We start from the raw sequence: 22579 nt of genomic DNA, 5'->3' as shown, positions 1-22579 counted from the left end.
GGGAAACAAGTGAAAAACAATATAGACGGAAAAAGAATGAGAAAGAAGTGAAGAGAGAAAGAAAGTAAGAGAGGGTGATAAGATTAAACAAATGAAAAAACACAGAGAACGAAAGGGAGAGAAAAGAAGTAAGCACGAGAAAGAGAAAGAAAATGAGTGAGGAAAAGAGAGAAAGAAAGAAAAATGATAAAGAGAGAAAGACAAAATAAGAGTGAGAAATGGAAAAAAGGGACGGAAAGAGAATGGGTGAGAAAGAAGTAAAAAAGAGAGAATGAAAGAGAGTAGGGAGTTAAAGAGAGTGAGAATAAGAGAATAAAGAAAGATCAAGAAGAAACAGAGAGGGTGAATGGGAAAAAGAAAGAAAGAAAGAAAAAGAAGAGAGAGAGAAATACTACTGGACATTTGTAAAACTGCAGCTCATTTTTTTCTTCTGCTTCTCTCAGTGTTGTCTCACAGGCCAGATTAAAACCCTTGGCGGGCCTGATCCGGCCCACGGGCCGCCTGTTTGCATCTCCCATGTAGCTTCTTGCAAACACCTTTTTATGGCATTCAGAAAGGGCTTTCTTCTTGCCACTCTTCCAAGAAGGGCAGATTTATGCAGAGTATGACTAATAGCCGTTTTATGCACAGATTGTCTCACCTCAGCTGTGTATGTCTACAGGTCATCAAAGTGATCAGGGGCCTCTTGGTTGCTTCTCTGATTAGTTTTCTCCTTATTTGAGCAGAAAGTTTAGCGGGCTTGCCAGGTCTTTGTAGGTTTGCAGTGGTTTTTATGCTCTCTCCGTTTTGATATTATTGCTTGGACAAGGCTCTGAGAGATGTGCATCATCAGTAAACCAATTTTTAATACATTTTGTTTTCTCAGTGTGAAAATGAGATAAGACCCAATACCTTTTAATGTGTCATCTGTATCCCTAGTGGTTCAGTGGATAGGATATGGCACTCTCCCCACTGCCATCCTGGTTCGATTCCCATTGCAATCAACTGTGAACAACCATCGGTGTCCCTATCGGCCTAGTGGTTAGAATACGGTTCTTACCATTTAAGTCCGTTTCGATCAATGTTATGCAACTGGAGCCAGCACTTCCAATTCCGTCCTAACATAAGGCGCGTTGGATTATAAGGCACAGGTTTCGGGCCAAAATCTGTTTTTTTTTTGTTGCGCTTTATAGTCCGAAAAATACGGTACACTTTCGCTAGAAACACAAAAAGAAACGCTATTCACAACAATTATCGTTTTATTTCATATCAAAGTTTACAAGCAATATCAAAATGGCAATACAAAAAACTAGTAATTACAACATTTGGTATAAAAGGACTCAAGTTAGCAATATGTAGACAAAAACATATAATGAATACATAAAATATCTGCCATATACATAAATGAATATATACAAAAATCATGTAATACCTAAATAAATAATAAATGCAATTTCTTAAATGTATTCATTTCGGTATTTATTCTGTTGAGTATTTTGTCGCATATTTGATGGTGTATTTTGTCCTAAAATTCGCTGTGTACTTTTCCATGTATTGTGTCGTAAGTTTTTGTGTCTTGATTTTCATTTTGGTGAGTATTTTTGCCCCTATTTTACAATGTATTTCGCAGTATATTTCATTGGGCTTTTTGTCATGTATTCTGTGGTGAATTTTGTAGTATTATCGAGTATTTCATCGTTTATTGTGTCAAGTGTTTCGTTTATTTCTTTTAGTATTTTGTCACAGCAAAACGAGGGGGCGTGTCCCTTTGGCTGAGCTCTTTACCCATTGGTTAATCGATCGACAAGTGCACTGAGCAACTGCAATGGATAAAGGAAGCAAGACATTAGTAGCCGATTCATTCATCACTGATACACCGATTGGTAGAACGCTCAGGTAACAGGGCCGCCTCCTCATTTAAATACTATTTTGTCGTAGCAACGTACATAACAAACTGAAATAAATGAATACATTGAATTTGTGTCATTTTTAGGTATCACATGATTTATTTATGTTTTCATTCATCTATATTGCATATATTTGTAGGAAATTATTGACACATTTATGTCTACATATAGCAAAATCAATCTTCCAAGCGCTAAAAACACGATGTGAGAGTGACAAGAGGACTTAGCGACTGTTTAATAAATCTAGTAACCGAGATGATTGGCTCCTCGATAGCGAAACAAAAGTGTGATGCGTGTGGCCTACCCTAATCCTTTTCGACTCCTACATCCTTGATCACACTCAACACATACACACAAAAAAGGATGAATGGAGGTCATCGGAACAAGTAGATGTTCAATGGTTTAAGGCCGCTATCATTGACCAATTAGCGGGTACAGACAATACGTAGTATCACTCGAGAAGTCATCTTTGTACACACCTCGTCTCTCAGTCCTCCTTTTTCTCCACCGATACATAAGGGTCGTAGAAAGACTTACGATTTTTCTTTAAGTTTTTACTTGGAAAGCTTGGAAGAGTTTGGCCAGGTTTATTTCCGAGTAGCCGCTAGCAGCGAGCACTTTGTCCGGCACTTCCTTGAGCTTTCGGTACACTTCCTTTTCTTTGTTCCACCAGCCGGCGCGGGCTAAATGAGGAAAAAAAACAACACTTGTTATTTTCATAAAAGGGACTCTGTATAATATTGGACCACTAGATGTCATTGTATTGTGTAGTGCAATTCAAATTGAGGGCTACAAAGCCGAAGTAAGGACATAAAATACGGAGACTCAAAGTGACTTTTACAGGGTATTTGGGGGTACCGTTAGCAGCAAGATAGCACACAATTATGTCAGCTACAAAGTAGCCTTTGACAATTATCATTATTTTTCCAGCACTCCCAATCAACTTAAACCAATTGACATACTGTAAATGAACTACAAAGTAAATGAGGCTCAAGGTGGAGCCCTGGGGGACACCACAAAAGCTGACGCCTGGTTAAATGGGATATAAAGAGACGAAGTGACGGAGGTAAAACTATTTAAATGGACACTGTAATATTTGACCACTAGCTGTTGCTGTATTGTGAAGTGCAACCGAAAATGAGTGCTACAGAGATCATGGAAGAATACAATCTATGGACAACTCAAAGTGACCAAACCACACAAATTTTCGTCTCATTTTTTGCCTTTCCCAAGGTTTTAGTTTTTTTTTACCCTTAGCAGCAAGATGTCAAACAATCATTTCAGCTCCCACAGCCGCATATAACTTAAATGATTCTTTTTTTTCGTCCTAGGATATTTTTAAAGAGCGTTTATGTAATAGTTCATGTATTCTTGTTTATTATTCAAATCTCAAATCGATATTGTTTGTTCCTCCAATCATTTATCTTTTTTTTACAAGGAGAAACTAATCAAGGGTGGGCAAACTACACTGAAATATATAGTAGATATATAAAATATACAGCTTATACAATAAATATAAAAATAGTAAAAAAGTGCTACTAATAAAATAATGTTGAATTGGACCAGTTTTGCCCCAAGTTAGATGTCTGCATGTACTAGAATTTTTTTAAAAATGCAAATGAGAAAAATTGGATAGGTCTACCTATTTTTTCCTCTCATGTATTGTCAAGGTATCAAATTGGAGACCGCATCGGAAGATACAAAAAAATCATTATCAGTCAATCACTCATTCTTTGTGCCTGGGCCCTCGGCTACATTTTTATTAAACCATATAAAATACAGCAGTACCTCTACATACAAGCTTTGTTCGTTCTAATATCGCACTTGTATCAGGGATTACTCGTGTAACGAGCATCTTTTTGTGATATGAAATAATCCATAACTAGTTGATCCGTTCCTCATCTCCCAAAAGCATCCAAGTTATAAATAGCCACAAAACATAAGGTCCTGATCAGGAAAAACACCTACAGAAAATAAAACATTAAAACAGTAATAAGATAATAATATTAACAAAATAAAATGCAAGTTTATTATGAGCAGTTACCATGCAGGGAATCTCCGTAACAATGTGTAATTGTGGTGCGGGTGACGGAGCACGAAAGACTGTTACGTAAGCACTTACTGTACACTCTAAATTAAAGTTACTGTAACTTTAAACACAGTAACTACAACTTTTCATGGCCAAATTCAAGTACTTTTTAAGGACCATCAAAGCCAATTTGGGAATGGAAACCATGTACTTTGCAAATCCACAAATATAAGTGCGATTTGAAAATGATTCTTAAATCTTGAGTAAATTATGAATCTATCTGGGGATCAGAACAATACATTCTAATATGTTTGAGACAAAACACTCACCATTTAGGTGTTAGGTAAAATGACAGTATTATTGAGCTTATATTTTTAGTTGCAGTAAGTTTTTCCCAGATAATAAATGTCCATAATTGATACGTAATACTTGCACTAATACATATTTCACAGTGCCCTGTTTAGGTGTAGCATGCACCTGTCCTCTTGGACGCGTCCTGGAGGGGCCGATGACGCTTCATAGGACACTGCAATACAAACTACTGCCAGCTGCCGTTAATCATCAGCAAAGAATGCAATGGCAAAGCGGAGCCACCAGAAAGCAGTGTCGGCGTCATATTTTGGCAGACTTGTTGTGAAACATGGCACTAATTTCAAACATTTCAGCCAGAATTCAAGTATTTTTCAATCCTTGAAAACACAACGTTAAAATTCAAGGGTTTTCAAGGATTTCAAGCACCTGTACAAACCATGTTGATATGAAATGAAGTGAAATGAAATGATCTGCATTTCTATAGCGCTTTTCAAGTCAATGACTTCCCAAAGCGCTTTACAGTGTGCTTCACATTTCCCAATAGCGGCCGTGCAGCCATGTAAGGCGCTAACCTGCTTATGGGGGTATTAGGGGTTCAGTGTCTTACCCAAGGACACTTCGACATGTAACGCGGAGGAGCTGGGATTCGAACTGCGATCTCTTGATCCCAAGACGAGTGCTCTACCTCCTGAGCTACTGCCGCCCGATATGAACATACAATTATTTTACTGCGCAATTTTCTGTCCATTTATTTTTTCCTCTTCTCAATTTTATTTTTTAATTTTTCTTCCCATTTTAGCTGGACTTGCAACACTTTTACTTTAAGATACCACGTGTGCGGTCGGTCCCCTTCTCAAAGTTTCTTCATTTTCCTCATGTTAAGGTTTTTTGAGTTTTTCCTTGCCCTCATGTTGGTTCCAGATCAGGGGATGGTGTAATAATAGTCGGAAGAAAATTGTCTGTGAAGCCCTTTGAGACACTTTGTGATTAAGGGCTATGCAAATAAAATGACTTGACTTAAGGTATTTTGAACAAAACTTTATCCAAAGTTTTTTTCTGCAGGGTTGTTTTGTTTATTATTTAAATCTCAAATCAATATTGTTTTTTCCTCCAATCATTTGTCTTTTTTTTTATAAGGAGAAACTAATCAGGGGTGGGCAAACTACACTGATATATATAAAGTAGATATGTAAGCCTATGCTAGTGGTGAGCAGTCTCTAGTGGTAGCCTCTGGGAATGCTCGTAACTTGGATTTTCGGTTGTATGCCGATTTTTGTGCCAAACAAATCGTGTACAGTGGAACCTCGGTTTTCGAACGCCTCTCAGTTCGAACAAATTGGTTCTCGACCAAAAATTTTGAGAAATTCTTGCTTCGCTTTTCGTTCAAAAAAAATCGGAGTTCGAACGCCGGTACGCTAGGGGCGATGCTGAGCGGCGTACGGGTGTAGATTGCCCCCACCCCTCGTGAAGAACTGTTGTCACGTGACCGCGCACTTCTTTTTGCTTTCGGTGAACCGAGTGTTTTAACCCCTAATTATGCCTCGGAAGAAGGGCGGTGCAAGCAACAAAGTTGCTACAGGTGAAAAAAGAAGAGTAGTGCGTACAACTATTGCATTTAAGAAAGAAATAATAGCAAAATATGAAGAAGATGTGCGAGTTTCCCTTCTTTCGAGGGAATAGAGCATGGCTTCTGCAGACCACCACAAAGGTAAGAAATCCTATTCATAAATCTTTTCTTTATCCTTTAACCGCTCACCACTTGCTGTGGAGACCCCGGTGCTAAATGACGTGTAAACGACCTGATTTTTTTATTTTTACACGTTCATGCGAACGTACGATTAGCCTGTGTTAGCTTCATGTTCACGTTCATGGTAAGCCTTCAAGGATTTGGAACGGATTAAAATGATTTTACATTACTTTTAATGGCAAAAACGATTTTCGGTGATCGACCAAATTGGTTTTCGAACAGGGTTCTGGAACGGATTATGGTTGAGAACAGAGGTTCCACTGTATATCGAAATTCTCCAGTCTAGAAGTGCTCGTATGCAGAAGTATGACTTTAATTTTCCCACAGCCCCAAATAAAACCCCAATGTCCCTTCGATCATAAACTGGATCCAACAGAAAACACCGCAACCTGGTGAATTGGAGATCCTAGATTCATCCCTCTCCCGGTAATGCTATCAATTGTAAGGTCGAGATGAACACAATTGGACGGACCGCTCGATGGCGGCTCGGGGACGGAGGAACGCGGGATCGATACGAGAGTCCGACGAAAACGTTAGGTCGAAGTGTCACGCTGTGAGCTGATTGATGCTATCTCGGCGACGCGACCCCCATTCGGCGAAATCTTTCTGAAGATCCTGCAAAAGCTAAGAATGCGCATCAAGTGACATGACACCTGCCGATAGCTCACTAGCAGACCCGGGTGGTATAATTTACGGCTGCAGAGATATAATACTATTATAAGATGATAGTATTCGGGTTCTAAATTTGACCCGATGATTTTCTTCTTCTTCAATTTTTCAAACTGACAGCATATTTTAATTTTTCTTCTTTAAATTCGAAGTCCGCAGCAGTGGTGTAAAACTCATCTTAGCATGGAAAACACATATAGCACTGGTTGGGAACGTATGGCTCGCGAGCCAGGTATGGCCATTTTCATGAGTACATCTCGCTCGGAGATAATAGTTTTCTGTATAGTTTTGATTGTACGGTATGCAAATCCAAATCATTGCATTGGGTGAATGGTTTAGTATATCTATTTAGGGCAAAGTCCCAGCTACACTTTACAGTCACTATGTTACACCAATAGACTATTTTTTGGTTGTACATCTCTATAGAATCCTGCATATAGTAGCTCATTAAACAAAAACATGTTTACTGTTGAGTTAATTTATCGATGAAAACCCACAGAACCAACTAAAAACACCCCAAAGCATCCAGAGCAAATTGATTGGTTGAGCAGCAGTGGTGAGCGGATCTCTGCACACAGAGCGCGCTTCCCTAAATACATCCTTATCCTTCTTGTTTGCAGTATGTTGTGACATTTTTACCCGGAAACACTGCTCGCACCTTGTTTTGAAACCCGTTTATCAACTTATCAAACATCATACAGGGAAATAAAATGTCCCGAAGAATTATCTTTTGTCTGGAGAGCATGTTTTGTTACATTTTGTCTTAAAACGTATGTTGTGTCTCTCCAAAAAACAAAATAAAAAATTACAAAATATTCTGCTTTTCTTTGCGTCAAAAAAAATTCACGACCCCTGATATAGAGGAAAGTCCTATTGATGCAGTAAATATGCTGTGATAGAAATGCTAAATAAGAAACTAAAAGAGGAAAACATTTTCTTATTCCGCATGCTCAAATCAACATCCGGGTCCAGAGCAAACACCGGTAAAAACAAGCACTGGAGTGAGCAGTTTGAGGTTTTGATTACAATAGAATCAAACAGTCTTTCAACCTATTTATTTTGAGACACTCAGACATTTTGAACTCTTGCTGTCCACATAAAATGACGCGGCAGGCCACATTTAGCCTAACCACATTTGAAACATGTATTTTATATAAATATATGGGAGGAATTTCACTATCATTGCACAGTAGTCGCTCTCTAGTTTACTCTTTACAGTTTCGCTACTACACGGATTTGCATTGTGCCATTGTGTTCTGCATTCTGATTGGCAGTCTTCCGCTTTTTATTAATTAATGATACAGTAGTCATTTGTGAAAACAAAAATAAAAAAAGGGTTTGTACTGTACTTTTGTTAAAGAAATACTTGAGCTTGCATAAAAGATTTAATTGTATAAATATTTTTTAAAAAGTAAAGATTTCCCTCATTAAAATGTGGTTTACTTTTCACAGTTTCGCTACTTCACAAATTTGCTCTCATGATTACTGTAACTCAGCTGTGCCCAGTTTTGAACCCAGTCCTGTCTGTCCCCTTTTGTCAGTCCGTCTGCGAATCTCTGTGTATACTAGGCAAGCCTTTTTCGACCCTGACTCCCACCTGTCCCGTTTTTGCTCCCGTCTGTCCCCGGCTTTGACCAGTTTTTGATCCTGACCACCTCTAATCTCCCGTCCCGGCTTCCGACCTCTTTTTGTCCCCGACTACGTCTTCTCTCTTTTTCTGGCTTATGACTCGCTTCCAACCCCGACCACGTTTTTGCCCTCCTGTCCCGGTTACCGACCCACTTTTCCCGTCCCTGACACCGCCATCGCTTGCCACGAAAGATCCACTTCCACGTTCGGAGCACAATCCGAGTACCAGAGCGACTTGCTTCCCGCGTCCAGCGAACACCAGATCGTGGGCGCAGCCTTTTCTGTTCCTTCCAATAAAAACTTGTAAGGAACACAACGCAAGTGGGTCTGGTCTGCGGTCTGGTCTTGACATTTTCATTGTGCATTGTGTTCTGCAATCTGATTGGGTGAACAGTCTCCTTGCTTATTATTTGACGATACAATAGTTTTTTGTTTAGAAAAAATAAAATTAAAAATTAAGAACCTTTATACAGTACTTTCATTCGTTCACAAATGCTTGAGTCTGTTAAAAGGCTTTGTTCTTCTGTTTAAGAATCTAAAAAACTTTTACATGGTCTCTTTAATAGCAAGTACGTCAAAAATGTTTGATAAACAAATTCTCAATACGTTCAATACAAAAATGAAAACCATTGTTTTCAATTGTACGGGAATAAACGTGTTGTGCTTTGTGAAGGATTTTATACATTTGACTATAAAGGATTTTATACGATTGAATACAAGTTAGATTTATTGAGTGCAATGAAGATTTTCACCGAGTAGGCTATAGTTCAAAGACAGCTCACGCCGTTCCAAATGCAGAATATTTTGACTAGGGAATTTTGATAACAGGACTCGATGTTTGAGAACAAGGCCCTGATGAGATAGAAACGCTCTGAGTTTTTCCAGACATCGTGGCGAGGTGGTGGAGCCGTGGAGCCCACGTGGGGCTTCCCTGGCACGCCCATGGGAGGAGCCGGCACACCATCTTGCGGAAAGACGCGGGCGGAGAGAAGCGAGAGGACTTGAACAAAAGGCTTGACAGAGACTCGAGCGACACTAATTCAACTAATTTGGCCATATTCGATGGAGTTCACTTAAAGAAATTAAATCTGCCCCCGTGTGAAAATGTCAACATTTCTTCTCCATCTTTTCCATCAAGAAACAAGCGCGCATTGTTGGGTGGATGTTAATGTAGTCAGATAACTAATTCGAACAATTTGGTAAACGATAAATTTTAATATTTAATTCCTAACACCATTCTCACTTTGTTCCACATATTTATTTTTATCTCCCATGTAGCTTCTTGCAAACACGTTTTTATGGCATTCTTTCAGAAAGGGCTTTCTTCTTGCCACTCTTTCACAACGGGCAGATTTATGCAGAGTATGACTAATAGCCGTCTTATGCACGGATTGTCTCACCTCAGCTGTGTATGTCTACAGGTCATCAAAGGGATCGTGGGCCTCTTGGTTGCTTTTCTGATTAGTTTTCGCCTTGTTTGGGCAGAAAGTTTAGTGGGCCGGCCAGGTCTTTGTAGGTTTGCAGTGGTTTTATGCTCTCTCCGTTTTTTAATCCCTAACATTAGAAACGTTCTCTTTTCGTCTATGATTAGAATTTGTAGGGTAGACTACAAATGTATGCTGAATGATAAAGCATAGTACTGAAAAACAAAGGTAAATATTTGGCATTGACATTATTTTACTGATCTGACCCAAGAGCCAGACTAAATTTGAAATGCCTGCTTTATAGCGATTGACACGGACATCATAATCACCCCCTAAAATTACCACAGAATTCTAGTAACCAGGATACTTCGCCAATATTTAAGAACGCTTTCACAACTTGTTCACCCCCCCAATGCGATAGTGGGTTACCTAGAGTGTTGATTAAACACATTAACACAAAAAGCTATTGTAAATATGGGACCCTTAAGGAGGTAATGCATTGCGAGACGATGCAAAGTAAACACGCGCGTTCAATTTGCCCATATGGCCGTATCTCCTGTCTTGTCCTTCCTTCCTGACACATTAGCGGGTGCTGTCTAAATAGAAACCTAGCGAGTAGCCGTGAGAACAAAGGTTAGATACACAAAAACGCATCCGCGCGACATGTGGTTGACTTCAATGGCATCGGCGGGTATCACGAGAGCATACTCATGCTAACCGGGTCGCGGTTGGGCAGGAAGACAAAAACGAGTGCATTTATCTGGGTAATAGAAAGGGGGGGGGGGGGGGGGGGTTTCTCTGATGCATGATCAAGCGAAAGCAATCATGTCATCATTTCTAAAAAGGTAGAAAATCACCCTTCTTCCCCCACCACTGCCGCCGCTCTTCCTCCCCTCGCCTCAATCACAGAACAGATAAAGCATTTAAAAGAAGAGCAAAAATAGGATAGTGAGCATTGGGGAGGTGCACGCCAATAACCTGCAGTAAGGAGATAAGATTGGGAAGTTCTGATAAAATTTCCATAAATACTCCCCCTGGCATTTATCGACACAATTGGAGTGAGCAGGATTTAGAATTGAATTGTGGAGTAAGAATATCCTCGCCAGGGATTGGTTAAGAGAGACAAGCTGAATCACTGCAACTGTTTGGATATTGAAACGAAAAGGGAAGTGCAGCAGATGAAATGTGGTTTTGAGATACATGGCGGTGACAATTAAAAATGCTATTTATGAATACAGAATTAACATTTGATCACTAGGTATCACTATATTGTGCAGTGCAACAAATAACTAGTACCGTAAATTCCGGACAATAGAGCGCACCTGATTATTAGCCGGACCCACCACATTTTAAGGGGAAACCCGATTTTGTACTTCCACAAGCCGCACCTGTATATAAGCCGCATGCGCTTTAAAACATGTGATACAATCGCAAAATTGGCCCAAAGCCGGCTTTGATCTCCGCGATTGTAACTGAATATAAAGTACACAGTCCCCAAACCACAGGCGGCAAAATTGACAGAAAATGATAACGGTACTTATGGTTGGAAGCAGACCTGCAGAGTTCAGGTGCCTGTTGAAACTAATCCAAGGAAAAAAAAGTCTATGTTTCCAAAGGTAAGGGTGGGAAAAATATATATCCACTAATGTCCGTCGCGACAACAGGTCTCACTCACCTTTACCCCACTTCCCGCCAGCCCGCGTTTGCTACGCCCCTCTTTTTTAATTCGCAAAACATATCAGAATAAGTGTCTCAAATAAATACATTACAAAAATATACAGGTACAAATACATATTATACATCAGTTACACATATTCACAAAGAAAGACGGTACACCGAGAGAGTTTTCAAAGCTTTAAATAGAATAATATAACTTTCATCCCAAACCGTGTCTGTGAAGGGTAGCAAAACGCTACTAGAAACACGCTCGCAACACAGCAAACGAGTCTGTTAAAATAAACATACCGTACTTGTAGAAGCCACGGCAAACCGTCCCCATCTTCCTCCTTAAAGCCGACGACATCAAAGTCGTCTTCCCCAATATGGGAAAGACACTTTGTTATGTAGACGTCGTCCCACGCTCCCTTATTCAAGATTACGCTAGCAATACGCTTGCAGAGTGAAGTTTACGTGCAGGAGCCCTGTTTCCTTCTTTATTGGACTGCTCGTTTGCTTTTAGCTTGAAAGCTACGTAGCTACATCCCATTGTAGCGCCTTATAATCTGGTGCGCCTTATGTATGGAAGATATAGGACCAAAAACTATTTTTTGGGGGTGCGCCCTATAGTGCGGAAAATACGGTACTCATTTCCTTCACTGAACGTGACTTTCTGCAGAGATTACAACCATGAAGAGATGCATCTTCTTGGCTTTTTTACCTCACTGTGATTGTGTGAAACTGGAGTGTCATGCCCAATTTCGTTGTCACAATATGTTAACCCATTTTTGTAACAATGACAATAAAGGTATATTCTATTCTATTCTAACAATAGTCGCCGATTTCTATTATCGATTTTTGTCAACAACCAATCGTAGCAGCTCTACTGAACTATCCTTCCGAATATGCACACACACAGATCCCAACATGATAAAGGGAGCATAGTAGGGGGCTATCTTGGCTCTGACAAAGGGGCCGCCACACAGCTAACGACACTGGCAGCACCGGGCACGAGCGCATCGGGGCTCCACAATCTCTAACTAGGTGTAAATACAATAACAAGCCTGTAATTAAGTGAGCACGATGAAGTTAATGGAGATCGGCCATCGCGCCGGCCGCCTCCATGCATATTCTATTAGGCCGGTGGCGGCGGGCAGCTGGAACGGCAGTTAATTTAATCACCACTCGGCGCACGAGGGAAACTTCTTTGCGTGAGTGTAATTGCGCAGAATGAATAATTGATTTGACAATCGCGCCCGCGGATTTGGCCGCGGAAAGGGGGCGGACGGGAAAAAGCGGGAGCCGGCCACCATTAGTAGAGCGCGGCTCCAAGACTATTTCGTTTTATCGGTGCGTCAGAATGGCATTACGCGCAATCACGCGGCCCGAGACGTGGAGGGGAGGGGGGAAAAGTCAGGGATGCAAAGACGTGAAGTGACGGGGAAACGATCGGAGCTCCGACGGGCGCTGCGTTCCCGTCGTCTATTAGGAGCTCTCCCGCCGCGGATGAAATTACCTCCGTGTTTTACTCAACTGCGGCAATCAGGCGGAAAAACGTCGCGCACATGTAGATATGACGCACTTTGCTCTCAATGCCGCCTACTTCAACGCCGTCTATTGTGCTCGGGGAGTGTACATGCAAACAAATACAGGCCCATTTGAATGCGGGCATGGATGAAAATCGCCCCCCAAAATGAAAATGGACATTACAGTAGTATCTCTTTATATGAGCACTTCAAAACGAGAGAATTTCGGGACACGGGTTTTTTTTTTAGGGATCAAAAAGTTTGCTCGCTATTGAAGGATTTTGTACATTTTACTGTAAAGGATTTTATACGATTGAATACAAGCTACATTTATCGAGTGCAATGGAGATTTTCACCGGGTAAGGCTGAATTTCAATGACAGGTCACGCTGATCCAAATTCGGAATGTTTTGGCTGGGGGATTTTGATAACTGGGCTCTGACGAAGGACGTCAGGCATTGTTTTGATAAATGCTTGGTGTGGTTTTGAGTTTTTTCAGACATCGGGATGCTCTTCTGCGGGATGGTGGAGCCCACGTGGAAGCTTTCCTGGCGCGCCCATGGGAGGAGCCGGCGCACCAGATCGAGAGGGAAGATCGAGAGAGGCTTGACGGAGACTCAAGCGACACTAAATTTGGCTAATTCGATGGAGTTCACTTAGCTAAATTGTTTATGAAATTAAATCTGCCCTTCGTGTGGAAATGCCGGTCTCTCGTCCATATTTTCCCATTAAGAAACGAGGACGCATCGCTAAGTGAACGAAGGTTGTGTTTGGTTAATGGAGTCTAATAACTAATCCGAACAATTTGGTAAACGGTACATTCTTAATATATATAAATTCCTAACACTATACGAAAGAAAATCCAGTCGAAGAGCAATCCCAGAGGCTACCACTCGACACCACTCACTGCTCATGACTGCTTATTGCTAGCAACATCTAGTTTCAGTTTGCACATGCAAACTACTATGGGCAAAAACATTGTGCTGAAAAATATTTTGGTGAACGTTCATTTAAGGTTACAATCCCAAAAAGGGAAAGTCTAACAGGTAAAGGGGTAGTATTGGTAGGTATGTATAAGTTTTTTGTTTAGAAAAATGAACATTGTCATCCCTGATTATAATATGTAAGGTTACTAATAGAGGCTTAATTGTAAATCATAATACTGAAAAACAAAACATTTAGATTTAACATTCTTTTACTGACCCAGAGTTTCACATCCCTGTTTTAAACAGTCTTTGACTTCCTGTGTGTGTTTGTGTGTGTGTGAGAGTGGGTAAGTGTAAAGCACATTGTAAAGAGCTTTGGGATGTCTTCAGTGACCTGAAAAGCGCTGTATAAATGCAGACTACTACTTTCATTTTAAATGTACAGTGTGTGCTTACCTATCAATTGCTTCCCTTATTAATGATTATGATGATGCAAATCCTCCTCATGAAGCAATAATAAATTTAAACAGGTATACGATCTCCGTGAATATTATATATATATATATATATATATATATATATATATATATATATATATATATGGGGCAGCACGGCGGAACAGTGGTTAGCTTGTGTGCGGCACAGTTCTAAGGTCTTAGGAACCTCCTGTGTGGGTTCAAATCCAGCTACCGGACTTTCTGTGTGGAGTTTGTGTGTTCTCCCCGTGCTTGCGTGGGTTTCCTCCGGGCACTCCGGTTTCCTCCCACGTTCCAAAAAACATGCATTTCAGGTGAATTGGCCGGTCCAAATTGTCCCTAGGTGTGAATGAGCGGGCGAGTTGTCTGTCCCTGTGTGCCCTGCGATTGGCTGGCAACCAGTTCAGGGTGTCCCCTGCCCACTGCCCGATGATTGCTAGGATGGGCTCCAGCACCTCCGCGACCCTACTGAGGATAAGCGGTGCAGCTGATGAGATGAGATATACATCTATTTTTTTACTGGCTGCTGTATTTGAGTGGTTCTGTACAGTCCTCTCGTTCTCCTTGCAAGCTCCAAATTCATCTCTCCTTTTTTTATAGTGTCTACTTAATTAAACTTTAACCTGGGTCTAGACCAGCAACCTTTAAAACAGGCTGGGGGACTAACAACACAATCCGTTATCGGTCATATTAAGTATGAGATGAGAAAACGGACGGTACAAGCACACATTTACAACAAAAAAACATAATACACACCGCACACAGAATTGTATGTCTCATACCTGTAATCTCAGCAATGTGGCCCCTGGGTGCGTAATGCATTAATATGTGGTATTAAGGCCACGGGACGGGAGGATAACACCTTAAACCTACACTTTCTATCAGCATGAAGATGTTTATATGTGTGTTTTCGGAAGCAATAACAATTGTTTTACCATCATATATCTTAAACCTAAAATCACTGTCAGTTCCTTATTCCAGAGAGAGTCATCGATACCCTCTACTGTGATTCTCAAACTAAAAGCAAAGAGAAAAATGGGAGGTGTAACTTTGAATGGGTTTTGATGTATAATTTGGGCCACAAAAACCACCGTGGTTGTGTTAAAAAATATTTTGAGGAAGCATATACACAATTTTTTTAAACAAGATTAGCAACAATTCTTATGTAGCCACCGACAAAGGGTACTGGTACCACTGTCATTATTTTTCTTTAAGTGCTTTTTTTCATCATGTATTTTCCCCCCTGATTTATAAAGATATATTTTAAATTCGATTAGAAAAGAATTCTGAGCGAGCCTTAGCACATTTGAGTTTTCAAATGTATATACATAAGCTCCCCTACTTATGACCATTCGACTAACAAAAAAGGGTAAATATCCGGACATTGCTGTAAGTTCGATTTTGTATTGTGTGCACCTTTTTACGGGTACAGGAGAGTACTGTAGTGCTTCTTTCCACCGCGTGGCGCTGTGAGAGGTCACCCAGCATCCAACGCGAAGAAGAAAATCCGCTTCCTCTTTCTAGTTCGTGTGTAAACATTCTATACTGTATCTCCAGCGCGCTAAGAACTATAAAAGAACATTTTTATTGGTTGATATCTCGGGCATCCATTTAAAATGGTTGGAGTTAAGTGTAAAGAAGAGACGAGCCGTTTCATTTTAAATGAAAGTGGAATAAGAAAGCTTGGTGCGGTTAAGAAAATGGTTGGATCGCTTTTTTTCGGCCACTTTTTACCACAGAGGAGGACCACTTGAGGTGCATCTCCCAAAAGTAAGTTAAACTCAACTTTATTTATCTTCATAGAGCATAATATTTTATGAAAGTACAAAACAATACAGGTTACTTATACAAGCCTTAAACATACTTATACAAACCTTAAACATAAAATATAGCTTACGAACACATTCAATTCACGAACGATCATCCCGTTCACAAGTAGAGCAGCATCTGTTAATAAATTTTGTACTTTCAAAAAAGGCACAATTAATTGCTTTGCTTTGCTTTGCTTTAAATCTGAGTATTTCAAAACATATTTTATTTAATGGTCCGCATGATTATTCCTAAAAGCATATCTCGTTTTTGCCATTTATTATTTCTGCCTACCTGGAATGTGCAAAAAAAAAAAAGGTGAAAATACAGCTAGGCCTCAATTCTTTTTCCCTTATATGTATCACCCAAGTATCTCATTCAAAACTGTATTGATGGACACAAAAAATAAACTAAATCATTTTCCAACTAGGCCTTCTGTCCAATTTTTTACCCTTTCCAGCACCGTAATTCCAAAGATTTGCCCACCCTTTGTTATGGATCCAAATTGAAAAATATTTAAAAGACCAAAACGTTGTTAGTTGGATATTATATAACCAAAAATTAGCAGAAATATAGCTCTCTCGTTTTTTTGCAACGAATGATGTCTATAATCCAATTATTTCCAATGGTTTTAATAAATTAATGCTGCAAAATATTAAACAACTGTCGAAAAATGTAACAGACGCAAGATATGGGACACAAAACGTGACAGAAAGCTTATTATTGGTACTAATTGATGTGGGACACTGTTTAGTGTTTATCATGACGGAATTTGGAACGTTTTTAATCGAGGCTGACATCCCCTGGATTGTATTATTAGTGTAGCCTGTCAGCTCAAACACCCTCGAATGTTTTGTTTTTTAATCTTTTTGGGGATTTGGGTTGGCGTTTGGACTGTATTTGAAGCTGCCCCATCTTACATTCAACATTTTCAGGCTACACTAACAAAGAAAGATAAACGCAGAGGTAATGACGTCACTCTCCAACACCCCCTCCGGCCCCCATTCCTTGTACCTAATTTGTTTTGACCCGAACAGCTTGCTAAAAGAAATGAATGAATAAATGAATGAATGAAAACCATTTCCATTATAAAATAAAAACAGGACAAAAACAATGACTCAACAACAAAAATAATGTTAACATAACATGTTCGAAAAGGGGTAGCAAGAAGCAGACGCTTATTTTCCCTACCCCTTCATCTTCCCTATTAATTACATTTTACAGAGAGCTCCTTTTTTGTGTCTAAATAAAACAAAATCTCACAGATAGACATACTACATAGGTCAGATGTCAATAATTATAATAATAGTCACATATTTTATACACTAATCATCGTAGTACCCATCTATTAACATTATAATGCTACTAATCACAAAATATCATTGTGACACTAATGATAATAACAACAATAGCAATAATAACAGTTATGATATAATAATAGTAACAATAACAACAAAGTTAACTATAGTTGTAAACACAGTATTTCCAATCTCGAGTATCACTCATACCCCATTTTCTTCATCTCTGAATTCTGCCAGTACTGTTTATATGTATTTATATTAGACCACTTGAATAGTTGGACATGGTTTGATCCCGTCTTGTAAATTGTTCCGAAGTTTGACTCCACACACAGACACACACATACTTTTCCTGGTGGTTCTCACTATCGGGATTTTGAAAGAAAAAGAAACATGAAATAATAGTTTCAACGGCTCATTGACCTCAGTTGGGCATTGTTAACAAATGCTTAACTGAGAAAATACAGTGGGACCTCGCTACTTAGCGGTTCCACGTTCGCGGGTTCAGAGCTTCGCGGGTCTAAATAATAATAGTAAAATACAATAATTAAAACAAAAATTAAAAAATTAAAGCATTTTGAAGGGGGCGTCGCTACTTCGCGGATTTTCACTTTTTGCGGGTGGTCTGGGTCCCCATTAACCGCGATAACCGAGGGATTACTGTATTACATTTCAACTTTTTTAAGAACACCTCAAACAGTGCACCCCAACTAACTTTTTTTCAAATGATCAACTCCTTGAAAATCACACCGTTCACTACAAAGACCCGGGCGGAATTCTCAGGGCTACCTCCGTTGACCCCGAAATAAGCTTCTCCGAAAACGTACTCGCCTTCTCAATCGACACCCACTCCTCAACTGTAAAACGCGTCGCATTATGTATCGAAGGGAGGTACGAAACGAGGCCGAACAAAAAGGCGCAGCGAGTGGCCCGGGAAGCGGGGTGAAATAACGCCGCGCGAGTCAAGAAGTGATTGGCCATGATTGCTCGCATCTCGCCTTGGACGGAAATATAATAAGAAAGCAGGAGTGGGGGGCCATAATCACGTTAGTAGCCCGGCGCTGCTCCAATCCCTTTTATTTTAGCGCCTTCCATCATCTGAGTGGTCATCTGCTGATTACGACTTAAATTCACCTCTGCTATCTCACTCCGTCGTCGCCGCGCAGCCCCCGCCATCCGAGCATACATATATAAATATTTAATCAAATAAATAAACCGCTCGCCGGAGCGACCCTTTCTAATCAAGTGACATCAATCAGGCAGAACTATGGCTAAAGAGGCCTTTTGGCATCCGCCTACCGAGCGCACCCACGGACTGGAGTGGCGTCCGTTCCGGTCCGGGGTGTGAGCGCGCGTGTCGGAATATACGCTCCATGTCCCATTACGATAGAAGGGCTATCCTTTCTCCAGCGCGCCCATTACTTCCCCTATCATTTCTCCAAATCTAAAACCTGTTTTCAATCAACACAGCGAAACGAGTGCCTGTCTAAGAGTGAGAGCGAATGCGGGGAGAGAGCGGGAAAGGTGGACAGTGAGCGAGGGGGCCGGGATCGGGGGGAGATTGTGCGATGGAGGGCCCTTTCCGCCGTTCTCCCGGTGATTGGAGCATTTTGCATTCTGCATGCGTGTGTGATTGAATCCGTCTCCTAAATTAGGGCTGTTGACTCGAGGAGATGAATGTCCTTAACCCCCCCCCTACCTCCCCGCTCCCGTGTTCAATGCCAATACTTTGGTGTGTGTCGCTCTGTGTGCACGGGGCAGCAGTGATGAATGTTTTAAGTGTAGCCTGGGTAACAGGTTTACTCCGAGCCATTGATTGTAAATGCCACGTTACATTTACAGTATTTGTGAGCAAACATTGATGGGGGCATTCAAATTCAAACCGCGCATTGGCTGCTTTGATTTCAATTGGGAAAAGCGGTCGTGCGGTTTGGTCGCTAACGGCGATATGAATAAAATATTACGTTACGTTATAAATGTAATCCCGATTTTGTAAACATGCAAAACGTGAAGAAATAGTATCGTAAATTCCAGACTATAGAGCGCACCTGATTATAAGCCGCACCCACCTCATTTGAAGAGGATAACCGCTTTTGTACTTACACAAGCCGCATGCGCCAACATTAAAACATGTAATACAATCTTAAAATGAACCCAAACCCGACTTTGAGTCCCGCGATTGTAACTGAATATAAAGTACACAGTCCAAAAACCACAGCCAGCAAAATGAATGGAAAATGATACCGGTACTTAAGGTTTGATGCAGACCTGCAGAGTCCAGGTCCCGTTGAAAGTAATCCAAGGAAAAAAAATGTATATTTCCAAAGGTAAGGGTGGGAAAAATATATATCCACTATTGTCCGCTGCGTCCACAAACACGTCTCACCTTTACTCCACTTCCCATCAGCCCCCGTTCTTTTCGCCCTTTTTTTTTGATTCGCCCGTGGAAAACATATCAGAATAAGTGTCTCAAATGAATACATTACAAAAATATACAGGTGCAAATACATATTATACATGGTTACACATATTTACAAAGAAAGACGGTACACCGAGTTTTCAAAGCTTTAATAATAATATTATAACTTTCATCCCAAACCGTGCCTGTGAAGGGTAGCAAAACGCTACTAGGAACACGCTCGCAACACAGTAAACGGGTCTGTTAAAAAAAATATACGGTACTTGTAGAAATCACGGTAAAACGTCCGCATCTTCCTCCCTATAACTGACGTCAAAGTCGCTTACCCCAGTATGGGAAAGAGACTTTGTCATATAGACGTCGTCCCACGCGCCCTTATTCAAAAACACGCTAGCAACACACTTTGACAATCGCGTTTGGGAAAAAAGTAGCGGCTTATAGTCCGGAATTTACGGTATGTGTTTTTTGCATGAAATCAATATATATTTCATTGGTAAATACCAGAAATAATAAATTTTAAAGACAGCATGACTTGTTATCCTGAGCTGTGATGTCATCGGAGGAACACAAGGAACAACAGCAGACATAACGATAGCCCGACTTTTTCCGGGGGATTACTTTCCACAAATTCGTGGAATTTTTCTAAAATGTCTTTATTTGGGCTGATTGAATGATGGCTGCGTCCTCCTCCCCGATATCTTGCCCGAAACCCTTCTCTTTGTCGTCTCTGAACTGTGACAATGACACGATGAGCATGCTGGGATCACGCATGCGCACTGGGTTGTCAGGAATTTTTTAAGTGATAGCCAGTTTGTTTACGTTCAACAAACTTTGGGAGTGGTGTATTTTTTAATTCGTAACGAGTGGCAATATTTTCCTGTTCAGATACTTCGTAACCTGAAATGGGGAGCTAGCTAGACAAAATTATACCAAATGTGACACACGCAGCAAACAACACAAACAAATGCCATAATCACCTACCTCTAAGCAAAAATAAGCTGTATGCAATCGCTGTTCACTACAATTGCTGTCTGTTTTGGAGCTGGCCTCACATCTTGTGTTAATGGGATTCAAAATTACCCGAATGGATATTGAACTAAAATCAAAATTAGGGCGTTGGCTTTTTATGTGCATGCAGATAATAGGTAAACTTATCCAAATTGTCTTTAGGTTACTTTTTTTTTACTGATCCGTACTGTAATTAGTAATGAGTGTGGATCCACTTACTTTTCTCTTCTCCCTGTAGTAGTTTGGTGACTGCATGATCCCAGTCGAAGATGAACCTGTAGAAGCAGATCTGGTTGTACAGTGCCTTCTCCGAATACTGTCAAAATACAGAAAAAAATCAAATTAAAAAAAAAATCAAAGATGCTAAAGTGGAAGAAACTCTGGAAACATTTTGTTCCTGTGTGAAAAGTGAGCAAAAGAAGCAACTTTATTTTAATCTTCAATTAACATAGTAGAGTGAAACAGGAATAAACAAAATGGCTACCGTCTGCCACATATTGTACCACTAGCAGGTTTAGCTATATGTAAATGTCTACAAATAACTGCTAGTTGCTAATAGGGCTCACAGCCCTGACAGTGAATGCAAACTTAAGCTTCCTTGAGTCAATCCATTAGTTTTATTATTGATAGAAATCCAAGATGTTGTCTTTCATAATCTAATATTTTCATATCATGCACCCTTTATCTTTTCAGCGCCAATAACTTGGGGTGGGTAATGCAGAGCCGTGCCTACAGTGGATGACGGGAAGCAACATCAGCTAGCATACATGATGCTAATAGTAGTGGTAACATCTTCAATGCTAACAAAACCTTTTAGCACTCGTCAGTCATGCCAATCTTGTTGGCTAGCATCCTCAACACTAGCGTTAGTGGTGAACGGGAGAGGCTAGGTTTGCTGCTAAATCGAGACAAGCCGCCAAAACAACGCTCGTGTTAAATGTTGCTTAAAGGCCTGATAAGCGGCGTTTCAGAGAAAATTAGCTCTTTTCATAAAAGACTTGGGTGCTAGCGAAGATCTATTTATTTTATTAGTTTTTCTGCAATCAATTTTAAAATCTAGTATTGTCACACACCCCTTATCATTACTTCTGTAAACATGGGGTGGGTGAAAAAACGACCAATGCAGAGCCACACCTACAGGAAGCAATAACGGCTAGCACCAATAATGCTAACATTAGTAGCAACATCCTCAACACTAGCATGACCTGTGAGCACTCTTTTCAGTCAAACTAGCTTTATCTGCTAGCGCTCAACACTGGCGTTAGCGGTAATGGCAAAAGGCCGAGGCTCGGTTTGCTGCTAAAGCGATATGATACGCTAAAACAACGCTTGTGGCCAATGCCGCCAAATGCCTGCTCGTTGCTAATGCAGCCAAAGGGTGTTTTTAAAGAAAATGTGCTCTTTCCAGAAAAGAATGGTCAATATTGAGGATCTATCGATTTTTCAGTATTCCAAAATGCCTTCAAACACCCTAAATGCTTTATGGATGATGAGCAATGGAGAACTGCCCCTAAAGAGGCTGACAGGAAGCAATAACGGCTAGCATCAATAATGCTAACATTAGTCGTAACATCCTCAATGCTAGAAACAACTGTCGGCACCAAAGTTCGGCTAGCGTTCTCAACACTAGCGTAAGCGGTAAACAGCAAACAGCTGAGGCTGGTTTTGCTGCTAAAGCCATACGAGCCGCCAAAACAACGCTTTGGGCAAATGCTGTCAAAGACATGCTAGTCGCTAATGCGTCCAGGGGGCGTTTTAGAGAAAAC

At 40.5% G+C, this 22579-nt stretch overlaps 1 protein-coding gene across 2 annotated transcripts in view; it reads right to left on the bottom strand.

Moving 5' to 3' along the window:
* Window positions 1–1220: 1220 nt before the first annotated feature.
* Window positions 1221–22579, bottom strand: part of pola1 (polymerase (DNA directed), alpha 1) — a 113402-nt gene continuing 92043 nt past the window's right edge. For both annotated transcript variants that reach the window (XM_088322554.1, XM_088322553.1), the window contains exons 36-37: window positions 21033–21129; window positions 1221–2569 (exon numbers count right to left, since the gene is read on the bottom strand). In XM_088322554.1, the coding sequence (XP_088178680.1) occupies window positions 2433–2569; window positions 21033–21129 (234 nt within the window). In that variant the 3' untranslated portion in view covers window positions 1221–2432. The remainder of the gene's footprint in view (window positions 2570–21032; window positions 21130–22579) is intronic.

The sequence above is a fragment of the Urocampus carinirostris genome, chromosome 18 (assembly GCF_059441175.1).
Source record: "Urocampus carinirostris isolate Australia breed hairy pipefish chromosome 18, RoL_Ucar_1.0, whole genome shotgun sequence".
Classification (NCBI taxonomy): Eukaryota; Metazoa; Chordata; class Actinopteri; order Syngnathiformes; family Syngnathidae; genus Urocampus; species Urocampus carinirostris.
This window is presented reverse-complemented; position numbering and strand designations above follow the sequence as displayed.